Source organism: Streptopelia decaocto, assembly GCF_964273445.1.
Source record: "Streptopelia decaocto genome assembly, chromosome: 4".
Taxonomy (NCBI): domain Eukaryota; kingdom Metazoa; phylum Chordata; class Aves; order Columbiformes; family Columbidae; genus Streptopelia; species Streptopelia decaocto.
Genome location: NC_138658.1, coordinates 9,243,819 through 9,260,594, shown reverse-complemented (window position 1 = coordinate 9,260,594; position 16,776 = coordinate 9,243,819). Strand labels below are relative to the sequence as shown.

At 37.8% G+C, this 16,776-nt stretch overlaps 1 protein-coding gene across 45 annotated transcripts in view; it reads right to left on the bottom strand.

Moving 5' to 3' along the window:
- Positions 1-16,776, bottom strand: part of ANK2 (ankyrin 2) — a gene marked incomplete at its 5' end in the record, with an annotated part of 366,277 nt that overhangs the window by 155,714 nt on the left and 193,787 nt on the right. For 30 of the 45 annotated variants that reach the window (XM_082051531.1, XM_082051535.1, XM_082051539.1 and 27 more), the window contains one exon: positions 9,000-9,141. The exons of the other annotated variants lie outside the window; for them this stretch is intronic. In XM_082051531.1, the coding sequence (XP_081907657.1) occupies positions 9,000-9,134 (135 nt within the window). Of the gene's footprint in view, positions 1-8,999; positions 9,142-16,776 lie in introns of those variants that run through there. 45 annotated transcript variants of the gene reach the window in all.

Genomic DNA, 16,776 nt, shown 5'->3' with positions numbered 1-16,776 from the left:
TTTTTCAGAGCACTATGAATAAACTTCTGAGGTGAAAAAAACACTATAACCTTCAGTACACTCACAGCAGAATGCAAAAGTGTTCTTTATAAGTACCCAGTTGTCAGATGTTGCATAAGAAAATAAAGACATCCCTGATTTAACAATAAATGAATGCAAGGCTGTGGATTCAACTTCTAACTTTCTAATTGTAATGCCAGAATTTTGCCCAAATTTGAAAAATATAGCTCAGGGAGCCTCAGTAATTAAATCATATATGGAAACTAGTATTTTATACAAATAGTCATAAACCTCCCCTTCTGTCCTCTGTTCTCACTCCAGTTGCCTTTCCCTTCTCATAGCATCCCACATCCCTTATCGTGCACAACATGTGCTTGTTTCTGAAACGCATTTTATAGAGATGTGCCAAAATAAATCACGATGTGCAGTGTTGAAGTCATATGCTGTACCAAACTCACAGGAATTTCTCCAGTGATTCAAATTTGCTGGTGAAAGCAGCTTCATGCACAAGGAAAGACTGAGGGAGTAGGAAGCTTCAGTTTTCAAGAGCTAAAGGACAAGTCTAATATAATAACATTATCCAAACCATCCAAATACTTGCTTGAAGTAACGTCTATAGTAAAATTATTCCTGCAGGATGGCGCCTCGGCCCTCCCCCTCCAAATGAGGTGAATGACCCCAGCCTGTCCATAATCACAAATATCACTGTGGGAGAACAGAGTCTAGCAACAAGACCTACTAACAATTCTCATCTATTAAATACAGTTTATTAATTGAATGACAGCAAAACCAGAATTCAAAACTGATGCCAAACAGCCAAATAGTAATTTTATACCTTAACATTTTTGGTTTGTATGTGTATTAAAGTGTGTATCTGAATAGTAACAACCCTTTTAAACTTATCCTTCAAGCATCCACTCTGGGACATGGTGCTTTTTATAGAAAAAATTTATTTAGATATAGGTTTTTAAGAGGTTGGCCCTGATCAGTATGTAAGCAAAACCTGCTATTAACTTGTAGGCATTATATAAATCAAGAAACTCAAAATCACTAGTAGTTATAAAAACTTTCTTGCTAAATTGAATCCTGTATTATTATTTCACATAAAATCAGCATTAAGACAGAATTTGTCAATGTGGGAGTCTTCAGGGTTATCTGACAGTGTTAATGCCATTTACAAACTTCAGAGTTGTGAGTGTTTGTTCAACAGCAGTTTCGATAATTAGTAAAACGATGATGGCTTGTTAACTCTTTTTCTTCATTAAAGGCTCTTAATTGACCTGTGTTTCAACACGTTAATCTATTCAGGTAATGCTTCAAATTGAGAATTCAGCTCACTGCAGTAAAAAAGTTACATAATATACACTCAGTATTTTGTGGCTTCTTGATGTTATTCAGTATTTAAAAGAAGCAGGGGGGAAATGACAGATATGTAAACATATTTCTTTTATAATGCCGTATCTTCTAGAGTATAAATTTATGCTCATACCCTTGGGACAATCACTAAATTTTGTCCCAATTGCTTTGGTTAATCTCTGATTTCTGAAACCGTCTGTTCCTTAATTGGGTGTAACTCTAAAACCGGCACAGATGAGGTGTTACCATTACCCAACACATTTGTCAAATGTAAAAGATGGGACTTCAAAAGGAATTCTTTTTCCTTGTGAAACTGTTTCTCTCTTGAGCTTACCAGGTAGTTTCTCCGTTACTCACATTTTATCTTTTGTACCCTGTCTACAACTACCTGACGGGAGGCTGGACCATGGAGGGGTTGGTCTCTTCTCCCAAGTAGCAAGTGCTAGGATGAGAGGAAATGGCCTCAAGTTGCACCAGAGGAGGTTTAGATTGGAGATCGGGAAAAAATTCTTCATGGAAAGGCTTGTTAGGCATTGGAACAGGCTGCCCAGGGCAGTGGTGGAGTCACCATCCCTGGAGGAGTTTAAAAGGCACTTAGACAAGGCTCTTAGGGACATGGTTTAGTGCTGGAGTTAGGTTATGGTTATGGTCTCTTCCAACCAAAATGATTCTATGATTTTTATTTTTCTTTACATTGAGCTGAAAGTGCTGCTGATCTCCAAAGGGCATCAAAACAGCACAATGGTGATACTGTGAACTGCAAACCTAAAATGCAGCAATGACTGCAAGAAGGTGAAGGCTTATGCTTTTTTTGCCTCCTTTTTTTTTCAATTAAACTACCACGGTGGAGTCTCAGCCTGCAGTTCTGATGTGCATGCCAGAACATGAGCTAAATCTTGCACTTGCAATGGCACAGGCTTACTAATATAACACTGGTAAATGAGTTAAATGGGATGATAACAGCTATAATGGAAACATATTTTCCCAGCCTCTAATGAAATAACATTAATCTTCAGAGAGAAAAGAAATACAATAGTGCTTTACTTTCAAAGCCACTTCCTTTGTTTATAAACATATATGTCTTCCTCCCATTAATTTACTAGAAGACATGAAGGAAGACAGATTGAATCTCAGATCTTAAAGAAATTTCAGTATCTAAATTCCTAGAGGAACAACATGCCAATTTTCTTATGTCAATTTCAAAAAAAGTATTTTCCTCACAGAGGTTTTCCCATTCAAACACATATAAGCATATCAGATTTAATTCACCCTACTATGCACATTTGGTTGTATAGAATTTTTAGTAAACAGCTGAACTAAAAAGCCCACAATGCTAAAACTGCAACCTTAACTAAACAACACCTCTCTCTCATAATCAAAAGCATCTTCTTGTCCACAAAAAAAACCCAAACCAAAACAAAACCAACAATACAACCAAAACATTACTGACCTTACAATAAACTAACCTCTAAAAAAAATGCAATGAGAAACTGAAACACAGGACCTGTGAAGTGTGAAGAGGAAGACAAGTTTTAAAAGACAAACGATCACTAGGAAGTTAAATACTCTCTGTGAAGATGTGGCTAATAAAATCTAGTGTTTCATTATTTTAATCTCAGGGGTCTATCTCTCTACGTTGGTGATGATGGTTAAAAAAATCAGAAAAATAAAAATATTCTTTTAAGTACATTCTATGCATCCGAATAATTTAAGGCACTTTGAGTATTTTGGCCAATTAATCACAGGATGTCATGAAGGAGACTGAGAAGTTGGCACCACTTTCACCAGCACTGAGCTGGAACTCTGGCCAGAGTTGTTCTTATCGTAATGTCACATACAGTACAGACATGGGTCCAAACTTAGAAATAAAGATTATTGCTATTTACAGCAAAAAGCATTGTGTAGTAACAAGCCAGTGAAATAGCTATAAGAAAAGAAAAAGCTGTTGTGCTATATGCTACATATGACCCAGGATTAAAACATGCAGTGATTTCAAATCAAAACTAGCTTGAGCATATTTAAACAAAGAAAATGACTGCCTAACACAGGTGCCTGTGACAGAGGTGACTGAATTCAGAGGTGACCCCTTCACTACATCCCATGTTCCTCAGAATTAATACTTTCTCATTAGATCTGCTAAAGGATGTGTAGGAGCCAAGATTATACAGGGCCAGTGTAGGTGGGAATGTTGCTCGTGTTTATTATACATACTGGCAAAAGCTTTATTACGTTAGACAAAGAGGCTGCAGCCCAAAGTAGTACAGTGTGTAGCAATACTCAAGACTTAGAACATCCTTGAGAAATTAATTTCATTGGTATGACTGGAGATGCAAAGAGCCATTGCAAAAAAAGAAGCTAAGATAATAAAACTAGGTTGATGAATGCACTGTGATACAAGCACATTATAAAATAACACATGTGTTATAATTCCAACATATTTTTAGTAACTGATGAATTAAAATATTTCTTCCAGTAATTTTAATATTTGCATGTGACAGTTTTGTAGCAGGTCAGAACAGTTTCACATCTTACTATGAAGACTGTTCTCAGAAAGCTGCATTTGGTATTTGGAAAGATTCTACTGTTACCCCACCCCAACAAACATATATTTTTAGGTAACATAAGGAGCAGAAAACTATGCCTTGCTAACAGCTTTATCTGAATACCAGTTCCTGCTACAAGATTGCTCCAGAAGGACACAACTGAAAGTTTTTACTTGCTTCTGGACCCTTCTAATTTTTACTAATGCACAGTTAATGGAAGAGCCAGGCTTCAACTATTCTGTCTTTTGATATGGATGTGAAAATTTCCTAGTATTCGTAAGGGACAACTTCTATTTTATGATGGTGGTTGTACTTTGACACCTTTGACTCTTTTGCAAACAACTCCTTGAAATTCCAGAGCTTGCAGGATACCAGCCATCCAGCCCCTCTTTCTTTCCACTGGAATGTATCATCAATGTTTCATCAGTTCTGCCTTATTTTTAACCAGAAGAGGAATAAACAACTACATCTGGCAAAACACTTCAGCGTATTATTAATTTTTGCCACTTATTTAGTCCAACTGATTTCAAATTAAGTATGTTTAAGTTCTTCACTAAAGACTAGGTTTAAATACACGCATAACTGTGTTCCTGAGGTTGGGCCAATATTAGCAAATGCAGCAGCAGCAAAAGAGGAAGAAAAAACTGATGTAAAAATCAATCCTTACTTGAGCCAAGGAGTAAATTACTTCTATAAGCCCTTTATGATACTTAGCTGCCACAGACGTCTGTAGGAGTCCTCCCACTATGTTCATTAATTTGACATACTGGACTCGCTGCCAGCTGACTTCTACTATGTCAATGAAGGATTTGTGAGAACTGAGGCAAAACTGCATAGTTTTCTATGAAAAAGAATGGAAGTGTTTTGCTCAGCTGCATGTTCTTTCCAAATACAGTATTTGAAATCACAGAAGTTATTTTAATCCATACTGATTTTAAAATATTAAGTGGCATCAATAACAGAGTCCTAATCCAGAACAACACTTCAATACCAGCTGAACTTCATCATGTGTAATCCCTGATTCACATTCTCAAAAACAAACAAATATTTTGGTATAAGTCCCAGCTTGGAAACAATGTGTACAAATCTGAATTACACTCATCAGGGTGAATATCAGAAAAATTCAATCTCAAAAGCATCTTGAAAACATACCCTGGATTTTAAAAACAGGAAAAAAATAAAACAAATTCCACAACCACACGCCAAAGCCCAAAACCAAAACCTGAAGAATTTGGGTTTAAAGAATGAAAGCTTTTACCATAGTAATCCTAAAATCTAGAAAAATGTTCAAGTCTTTACCAAGACTTTAAACTACTCTAAAAATGGAAATGGATAAACTTGTTGCTTAGTGGGAAAGTTTCCTGTGCTAAAATTTGAGTGAGGACTCCGTATATTGAGATTTTGAGGTGCGACTAACAGCTTTTAGAACTTGGCAGGCATACAAATGGTTTCCGTGGCAAGTTTCCATTACTAATAATGTCCCTAAATAGAGAGGTAATAATACTAGAACACCTCTAGAAAGAATTATTAGGATGCCATTCCAAACATATCTAACAGGAATTTGGTTTTAACTAGGCTTAACAAAAATCTAGCCTGTAATTGAAGTTTATGACAGACTGTTGACAGAGAATTCATCCTCTCTCACTAATTCTTCATCATCTTCCATCACTTCTCTTACCATCAAAGGGACATTTTCCAATAGAAGAAACGTTCTAACACTATCAGTGCTAAAGAATCAAACAGCTTTACTTACCTAAACGTAATTAACCAATTGCCCATTGATTCAAATTTATTGATACCATAAGGCAAAAAAAAATATTTCACGTTCCTTTGAGGTGGATTAAAATAGGTGCAAACAAAATGGGTGTTATTAAAATGCAGCAGTTTCTAATTTGATGCCTGTTCTGCCAGCAAGACTCATCCTAAAGACCCTACTTGTACAGGAAGTTAAAATGGATACTAAAGCAGTAAATGAAGAGTTTTTACCTTTCTCCATTGTGGAAAGAAAGGAGGTTTCACGTATGAGATTGTTTTAGGAATCCTGCAAAGAGCTTCGTACCTAGAACAGATAATTTCCTTTTCTCTCTTCATATTAATTTATTCCCAAGCATCTGGGAGTTACACTTGAAGCATATATAAACCTGGCAAAACCCTACTCTTCACTAACCATGACATTTGCTGCTTGTATATTGGTCATGATATTAAGCAGTCATTGTTTCCCTTTAATTCCCAGCTCAACACTACCTGTAAAAACAAAACTCCTGTAATCCTGGGCCTAAATTTCAAATAATTCAGCTCTGGGCAGCAGGGAGAGGAACCAGTTTCATCTAACTTCACCTGTATAGAAGCTACACTTCTAATTCAAGCAGACCACATAGGCTCCCTATGGCTAAGAATAATAATAATGGATACATGCCATTTAAAGGTGTCTAAAATATGCAGAATTAATAGCTCTTTTGCTGCATTTTCCATGTCTGCAGGCCTCCATTTTAGAAGACTGTAATGCATAGCTCTGGCCTACTTAAATATTTAAAACTTTCTGGCACTCACTCATATTTGCTGTAGTAACAGGAGTGAGAGGAACCGACTGGACCATGAGTCCCGCATTCTGCAAATACAGTTATTACCCAATCAGCACAGTTTATCACTTCTCATCATCGATGCTTCACATCAGCTCCCCACATTGACTCTCCCGCTGTCTCGTACAATGACATAAAGTCCACATTGCCAAGTCCACCACTCTGAGCAGAGAGAGAACTCTCCTCCTCTGATTGATGCAGCAGGAATTGAGAATGACCCTGCGCTGAAACTCATAAAGCCATAGGTAGTCTGAAATACAATGTGATCCAGCCGTATTTCCAGCACTATGAAGCAAGACTGGATCAGGTACTTTCAAGAGCAAATACAAAGATAAAATATCTAAGCAAAGAGGGAGAATAATGTATGACGAATGCAACAAACCCCAGTGTTTTGTCATCTGAGATCTCTTAGTTTCAGCACATCGAAAACCAGAAGTAATTAAATCTATGATGTGTGATTATTAAATAGTTTGAGTTTTGTAATGCAGCTGTTATTTCAAACTCGGTAACTGCTGTTATTGAACTCAGTACCATAATTTGACTCCTCAGCTGAGAAAGTTATTTGGCATCATGTAGACAATTCAGGATGGTCAAACAAAAACATTCATGATTTCTTCAGCAAGATGGGCCTGAAGCAGCAGGCTATATTTGATTTTAGTTTAGAGAATATTAGATTATGCAAACCAGTTCTGCCATTTGAGTTGGATGAATACTAACTGAATTATTCTGAATTTTGCATATTGTACGAGAGTCATGTAGTCATCATACTGAGTTTGATGTGGCATTGTTTCTCAAGCATCATAAACTAAGCACACATGGCTACAACTATGTAAAAGCATACAAAATGTATAGGTAACATGGGATTGTCCTGGATACTATATTCCAGCTTGGGAAAAAAACATGTACAATTTCTCCCTTTAGCATTGATCTCTGCCTGCTATGAAAAGCTCTGAAGGCTGGCTGAAAAGTATCCAGGAAAAAAAATAAATAAAGATCACATGCTGCTAGATTTGGCTCACTCCTGCTTCTTCAAAGAGCTGACCTTATGCAGAAGGGCAGCTTGGAGACTGTGCTTTCAGAGAGAACTGTTTTGTATTTGTATTTGCTTATTTGTGTCACAGGCACATTGTCTAACAAGTTCAGAACATCCACCTTAAGGGAAATATAGTGTGTGTCTGAAACAAGAAAAATCCACACACTCAGCAATGGAAGCAGGCCTGTCCTCCCCCCAGCCCACTGCCCTGGGGAGTCCTGTGCTTGCACTGTCCCTCCCTCCAACTGCACGTCTCCCATCACAAATGCTAGAGCTTTTTTGTTAATTCAACCAAAAACTGCTTGTTTGAAGAAAAAAAAAAAAAATTGTCTCCAAGTTCGAATAAATAGTTTAATTTCATGTTTTAGCTCGAAGGAAGTTTTATTTCTGAAGAACTGTTCCCACTGTGTTGTCACTGAAATAAGCAGTAGAACTGTTTAGAAAATTTCAGCCAAGAAAATTTCCTAGCAGAAAACCCAGAGAGCATTCCACTTGTTTTCTAGGAGAAAGCAGAACTTCTTGTTCTGCTATGATTCCTGTGAGCTGCTGCTGTGAGCACCTCCAGTCTTGTCTTTCCTCACGAACACTGCAGCTCATCTCAGCTACACTTCCTATGATGCATTGCAGTAATTCATGCAAGTGCAAACCATAATATTGACTCGAGAGCAATTTTATTTCAGATCAACATGGGCGAACATACAGTTTGGTTGTATCAACATTAACAGTTTTCTGAGCTTCCTGCTCTGCCCGGCTGTTTTAACACTACCCCCTTTCATTGCCGATTTTGATTGAAATAATCATTTTATAAGTGAATTTCCCAAGCAGTGGAAGAAAAAAAGAAAAAAAAATATAATTGAAGCACTTAATTTTCTATAGACATTATACAAGTATTCTTTTCTATTTTCTTGCATTTTGCAGAGCAAATACTGAGATTACTGTTATTCTATAATGACTTACTGCATGCCTAACTCTCAAGTCCTGCAGTCACCAGTGTAACCCCATTACATGTGCCTGGTCCCACTCACTGTAACCTTCATCTGCATAATGATCTGTGGGGCTCTGTCTCTACTGCAAACACAGAAAACAACGTAACGTACTGGACAGACAGCAGTTTAAATGAAGAAATAGTTCAGTTTAGAGAATGATCGATGCAGGCTTATTTATAGCAATCATGTTATGTGGGATAATTGATTACATCCATTTATCTGAAGGACTTCTTTCATGGATGGTGTTCTCCTATACCCAAACCTTTTGGTAGCTAACAATACTTTTAAAAGACTGCACACCTTAGCGACAGCATCTTTTAAATTACAGTCAGTCACAACAACAAAAGTAAAGCTTGAACAAGGATACATTGAGCAGGTCTCTTAATATTGCAGACTGTCAAGTAAGATTCAGGCTCAGCAAATAAATCCTTTTCAAATCTAACATACACAACCCTGATCTTATTTTTCCCTTCAGTTCCCATTTCCTCCAGCCGAGACTTACCAGGGCTTGAGGTTCTTTACTTTCTTCACTGTTGCATCCATAATAGTCAGAGTTTTTATCCAAGTCCTGTATGTTCCCGTGCGTTCTTAAACCCTTATCTGAATGACAAGCCTGGCAAATTGGTGCATTGCCCATATCAGTTCTTCTGCTAACTCCTACAAGTGGGATCGCCCTTGTGCCACCGAGGGTGCCCAGTGGTCCCCAGGGACAGCCAGTGCTGATGATCCAGGAGGAGGATCACGCTGCTCCGCTCCCCGGCCGCTCCCGCCAGGCTCCCTTCCCCGAGCCGTCCTGTGTCACGGAGAACCCGAAACCCCAGCAACTGCAGGCAGCAGTCGGTGACCATTTCCAATTCAGGCGCTGCCTGTCTATTTTTACACCTACCAGGCCAGCTATGCATGTAAATGGCGTTGGGGTGGGGTGGGGGGGAACCGCTTTCTTCCCAGTGAACAGCCAGCCTGCCCAGCACGGCGAGTTAAAGTCCCACTGAGTGAAATGCCTCTACATGTGAGGGTTATTGAATTACCCAGTTGCATGCCTTTGAATGTTTTGATTTTTTCCTACTGCTCTCAGTCTCGGTGTTTACATAAAGCACTAAATTTCAGAATGTTGCTAACGCCTTCTGAGTTTCTACCTCAAAAAGAGGAGGAATTCAAGTTGCTTTTACTTGATATTTACAAAACAAGAGAAAATGTATGAGTCCAGATTTCATGGCCATTTCATTCCAGTGATTCATATGGTATTTCATGTAGATATTGACTGTGATGAGTTTGATTTTGAGCAGATACATCCCCTGGGTTTGATTTCAGAGGAGCTCAAATGTAACCAAAAAGGACAGCCCCTGATGTTAGATCTCTTTAGCTCTTGCCTATGTCATATCTGATATAGTTCTGGTTTTTGTTGATGTTTTGGGTTATGCTTTTTTTAATCTAGAATACTAATTATTTAAGAAAAACAAAACAATCAAACCACCAGCACCAATACTGAGATAAGGACATTCCCTCTAAGTTTGAGTTGATTATTACAATCATTGCCAGCAGGATAAAAATAATTTTGAAGACTGTGTTTTGGAATCCACCCATTATTCCAGATGAGGCCCAAATAAAACAAACAAATAAAGATCACAACAACCCCCCCCCCCCCCCCCAAAGTTAGCTGAGAAATAAGCAGCAGTTTTCAAATGCTTCAGGAACAGCTAAGGTAATGGAGATAACGAAGACAGACTGACTGTCTATAAGTAAGAGTCCCATTGAATATATAGCAATGCACATGTAACCCATGAGTAGAGATGAGCATGTATTTGAAAAATTAAGGCAAAAATTCCTCAGAAACAGAGTAATCCTCAAAGCATTCTAATATCTAGGGGGACTGGACTAGATGATCTTTTGAGGTCTCTTCCAATCCCTAACATTCTGTGTTCTAGCCAACATTTCTCTCTTTGGCGTTTCAAACTATTGCTGGTACTGCAATACACAGCAGGCAGGTGTCCATAGCATTCCATCCATTTCTATCCAGTTACCCTTGACAGCAGTACCCACTATAATCAGAGAAAGAGAGCTCTCCCCAGCCCCTCTTAAGGGTTATCTTTTGTGTTAATTACCATAAGGTAGATTTAAAATGGCTCTATAATTTCTCCTTGCCTGATGAATGCTCCAGGATGGGACCACTCAGCTGCTTTAAAAACCCTCAAGCGCTATGGTGTGTAATGAGTATGAGTACGTGCTGGATAGATGCATGTACAAAATAGCTAAATTCATTGTCACTTTTGTTGATGTGATTACATACTTGTACAGAACTCAGCGCAACCTGCACTACAAAATCTCCCTGACAACAACATTTTTGCCAGCAATTGGCAAATACAAGAGATGGAATGCTTAATCTTACATTCAAACAGTCTGAACTTCAAATATAAAACGACTAACGAGCAAGTAAAGGCTTCAGTTCATGTTAAAATTATACATTATAAAATAAAATATATTCACACACATTACTTCTTACTATGGGCAGGTTCAGATGCAAACTGACCATTCTAAGAAGGAAAATAGTACCAAGCATTGCCAACTGCATTTGACATTCAGTTCCCACAGCACTGGAAGCAGTCACTGCTCTTAATTGACACCAATGACATTAAAGAATTTTTCATACGAGGCTAGCCTACCCATAATTATCTTACACTGAATTTCTTCAACTCATCCAAGGCCTTACCCTATGACAGTAAGGTATATATGCACTGCCATAACTTCTTCATGTAGTTGTAAAAGTATGCAAGAAGGAATCCCACCAAGTGCTTGACTTGACCAAAGCGCTTGTAACTAAAGGTTCCAACATAAATCAGAACTAAAAACCCTTCGATAGAGGAATCCGTTTAATGTGAAATGAACTTACTAGAAACAAAGAGGGTGAAACAAGGCATTAGCTCAAGGGGAAAGGGTAGCAAAAACCAAGTACCATGCATTCCTTTAAAATAATGCTTGCAGAAAGCAACAATCTGCGTAGACATCTGATGAGAGCAATGGATAAGCTTCCTGCCAGAGCCCTTTAACAATCTTACTGTTGTTTGTCAGAACGGTTCAAAGTCATTAGGGCAAATTATTCAGAAAGCAAACATGTTCATGTTTTGCCAGACTTAGTTGGGACATAATATTCGAACAAAGTGTATGTCTTATGATGTAGGATTCAAAGCCTTTGTGGAGGAACATGCTGCAGTATCTTTGTAAGTTCCCATGTTCTTTTTTGCTGTTGTTGACTGGGCTGCAAATCTATCACATTAGGCAGAAGAAGTAAAAACACCAAGGCATGATTTTCAAGCATGAAAATCATACCAAAGCATCTTCCTCCCCTCTGTAGAGAAAAGTCAGAGCCTGCTCTTTGTTACACTGCCAGAATTGCTCTGCAGCCCACAACCTTGTGTCTCTTTGCAGGGGAACAGAACTTTGTAAAGAACATCGTATAGGTGATTTACTGAATCCGCTTGTTTTCCCACGCTTTAATATACCCTTTACTCCTCAGCAGTGCAACACAGCTTTTTGCAACGCTAACTCCAAACCTTAATTACTGCCCTAATTAGAAAGCCTTCTAAATGCTTTAAAGTGTCTGGTAAGAAAGAGAGCAGGGTATCTCATATACTATACTGAAGTGTTGATGCTAGGATAGCAAGCAGCTGACTTAGACAGGATCCCTCTTGTCCCCGGAAACGTTGATACTGTAGGAGAACGTGAGAAGACTTCAACAGTTCAGAAACCCACCTTTTTGCTCCATTCTATGCTTAGCACTTGTGCTTTAAAAATTTATACAACTCTCACAATTTCTTGGGGGAAAAAAAAATTATGCTGGGCTTCATTTTGAGCTTGTAAATTTTCCACGTTACTTGTGGACGTGCAAACTGGTTCATTCATCTTGGCAGGTTTTCCCCAAAGTCAGCCTTGTGAAGTGGCAGCATTGACTGTGTCAGCATTTTCATTTTTTAAGAGAAAAATTCTGGTGATGCACTTCTGTCAGAAACCCCATTCTTCCCACATCCAACTGTCTTTGTTCTTGGCCAATGAACTTAACCCATGTTTGGGTTTTCACACATTGAATTCTGACAGATACTGAGAAAATGTGGGGTGGGGAATCAAAGAACATTGGTGCTATTTAGAGCAACCGAAGGACTGCCCTATGTCATTTGCTGAAAATTGTCATACGAATACCCTCTGCTTCACCACAATTTCAGAATACTCCCCTCTTTCTCCTGGCATCATTCTCACACAATGTGGTGGCTCATTACACCACTCCCATTAGCTGTTGCTTAGTAGAGAATTCCATGCCTATGGGGAGTCTTCTCCTGGCAACTTTTGCACTTTTGTACCACCCAAATAATGCAATGTGATCAGAATTCACCAAAAAATGCAGATCAGCAAGCTCAAAATCCTTGGTAAAGATCATTAGTAGTATAACAGGCTGTCTGCAAAAAAACCATAGAGCCATATGGAGACTCCTACCAGCTGCCTGCTGTATTTCAAATAATGCTACAGGCTTTGGGAAACATTCCGGTTTCACCACTTAAACTCTTTCTAAGCCTGCAGCAGTTATGATTATCATCTTTTCAGTGACACAAAGCCGGTAAACAAAACAACAGACAAAGCCCTCAGCAGACTTCTGGGAATTCCATCTTGCAAGATCTTTTCCATTAACTGCAGGAAAATGTACCTTCAAGTTTCATGGGATCAGCCATTAAGTACATTTGCAAGGGTCTTATTTTGTTATATTTCATACTCCTTTACAGAGTTTTCCTACTCATGACATTCAGAAGAGATACAGCTGTGGATAAAATTAAATATGGTTGAGTAAAGAAACTAATTTTTAAACTTGACCAGAACACCCCCACATTTTTTTCTACAGAAATGAGGTCCAGTGTGTTATATGATGCCTGTTCTGCATGCTAGACATTTAATCAATATTTTTCTCAGGTATGTACCTGGCTTGGTTTAAATGTTAGTGTAAGACAACTTCTGACAAAACAACTACCACTGCCTTTGGCCAGCAAGTATTTGTGATTCTTGTTACGGTCTGGTTTACTTGCAGTTTGCCGTATCTAAAAATATTGAACCTAGTCAAAGAATGAAATATAAATGTAAGACACTTGGAAAGTCCTGTAAATTAAAAACTGAAAACAAACCCCAAAAGTTAACATAGACGATATTGCCTGAGACCACATAAAACACTAAGTGAAAAACATAAGAAGCCTTACCATCCAAAAGATGTTAAAGACAAAATAATATTGAAAGTAACATTTTTGCACATATAGCATTGCACTTATATCATACTTATGCATATATTATGTTTCTAATGCTACCAAGAAAAAATAATAAGCATATGATGTCATCACCAACAAGAACTTACTCTCCTAATAACACTCTTTTGTCACCACTTTTCCAGAGATTCATGTAGCAGTCACTGCTAAACACTTTGACTGTTCGACTACTGGACACCAAGAAAGAGGGTGCAATACAAACCCACTGATTTGCTGCTACTTGCAGAATCTCAACTAAGAGCTCAAAGACTACTAAGTGAGAAGCAGTGAAAACAAAGCTGTAATCTAATCTCCAGATGGATACTTAATTTTGTAAGATACTGTTCATCAATCCAGGAATGACAAAGCTTGTGTCTTGTAAGATGAAAGAGGATTTAAGGGCAATCATACATACCCAGGTATGCAGTAGCAAAAGCAAAACTGCTCCGCTGCTATGAAGAATGCTTCTTTTTCCTTTTTTTCTGTTACTAATAAAGCTTAGTTTGTCAGTAGAGGTTTCAATTATGCCCTAATGTAGCACAGTAGCTAAAATAACAAAGCCTTAAGTACTATAAAAACATTTAGTGCTGCAAAATAAAAGACAAAAGGGAAAAAGAGAGTTCCAAGTATTAAGACAAATCACAATCTACATATTGTTAGTGACATAAAACCCCAAATCTATCATTATGAAAACTTTCTCTAAACAGATATTTCCTATTAAATTTTTAAGGTTAAACATAATAATTAAAAAAAAAAAAAAAAAAAAAAGAGAGAGAGAGAGATAAAAGAGCCTGCACTGGGACCTGGTTATTTCTAGGAGATTTCTTGAACTTTGAAAAGTTTCATAAATACAGTGTATTTCACGCTTAGAGATTCTTCTATGGGAAGGTCAAGTATAACATGGCTCACTTGTTTCTCGCAATCATTTTGGGTCAGATCTTGAGATCATGCAGATTATAAACTGATGATTTATGCCTTTATAAAATTTATGCCTCCTCTTTGTTTTACAATAATGACACTGATGCTATCATTATTTCCCCAAAACTCAGCATTTTCTTTCTTGTGGTATCTACACTATGTCAGTCACACAGGCCAAAAGAAATAATTCCTGAAACCCAATTAGTCTAGAGAGAGAGAGGTAGTTGCCTAGTACAGAGGACCCAGCCACAAATCCTTTTCAGCTTAAATAACCGGAGTCCAATCAATTGCAAAAATCTATTCTGAGCCATTTTGAGGAGGACAAATCATTTTTCTATGCTTTACATTGTGAATCATTCAACACATTAAGCATAACGATCCTCTTTGGCCAGTGACAAAGAGCTCTTAATCCAAGTAGTACCATATGTCTTTGTATCCCTGTGAGAATCTGCAAACAGATAACTTGCTTTTTAATCACCACAGCTACAGATCCTGCAGTACTGAAGGGGCACAGGTGTGACAGAATTGGGAAAAGATCATTTCATGGATAGGAAGGTTTAAAACAAAGAAGTATATCATATACACAATTAAAAAAAGAAAACCAGGTATACAGTCTCTGTTATTCCAAAATGCCTCCAGCATTCCACAGATAAGACACATGGTACAAAAAATTTAGAAACATAAAAAAAAAGCCAAGTGTGGACTATTCAAATACAGACATCTAGTGTACTGCCCCATATATCCTTCATATACTGCTTAGAGTGGAAGCAAGTGCAAATGGTAACCTTTTTATTTCAGTATTCATAGTGTTTGAATATGTAATCTATAGAAATACAGTATTACCTAGCCCATTAGTATTTTGGTTTGTAATTGAGAACACACTGGTTTATTTAATACTCATTTTCATACCTACTCACAGAGGGGGAAAATGTCTCACAAGAACTTTGAGTTAATTAGAAAAGAAGCCCATTTCTCTTCTACAGATTATCCAATAATCAGTACGCAAGTTTCTAACCAAGGCTTTCTTATTAGTATGTAACAATCTACTTTACAGCTTGAAAAATGCAAAACACTACCAAGAGTGTTTATGAGGACATTACCCTGGGACTCTCCACTAGGTGCCTAATGGGGCTCCACAGCCAGACTCAGCACCTGTGGCACGGTCTCAGCTCTCTACGCCTTTTGGTTTGGTCCACCCATATGTTAAAACTGTGGCAGATCCTTATTTTGCAGAGTTACTATGACAATTTCTCAGTATGTGCAAAATTATAGGAACTTTCAGGTGAGGGGTGCGACACATGAAGATCAAAAAAAGATAAAAAGAAAAATGTATGGTCTATTTAGCAGAGGTCTCCTCACAGGCATAGCACTTTACATCTCATGTACGTATTTTTCTCATCAAAATTACACTCAGTATTTCTTTTCTTTCTCATCCCTGCTTCAATCTGCCACTTTCCAAAGAGAAATACTCATTGAAATTGAAATACACGTGTTAACATCAAACACTGAATAACACACAGGAAGTATTACAGGGATTGTTGACTAACCACAGAACTAACCTTAATAGTCTGGGTCAAACCAGTGGAAGGAGAAGTATTGAATATAATTTTATCAGCTGGTCTTTATCTGTTTAAATTGTTGATGATAATTTTCTCAAGCAACAGCAAGAAGGTCTGTAGGACTATAAAGGCAGTTCTTCAGCTGGAATCTAAGCATGACTGTGAATTACAAAATTAATACCTGCCTGATTTCAACTCAAATACAGAACTGTGTTGTTCTTGTGGATTTGCATCTTGTTTTGCAGATTGAAGAAAGTACTTTTAATGCATAGCAATGTTTGTATTTGCTGATATATACAGAAAAGCACTTGCGTTATAAAATGACAGGTGTTCACTAAATTAAAAAAAATGCCTGCATATGCTATTTAGCATGAACATGCTATATGCAGGAAATGATGGAATGCATTTACAGTACTTGGCCAACATAGAGGAGTTTTTAGATCAATTTAAGTGTGTGAGCCCACCTTCACTTTGATTAACACCATGGGTCTTACTGGAAGCAGTGATCTAAGAGCAGTGATGCAGCAAA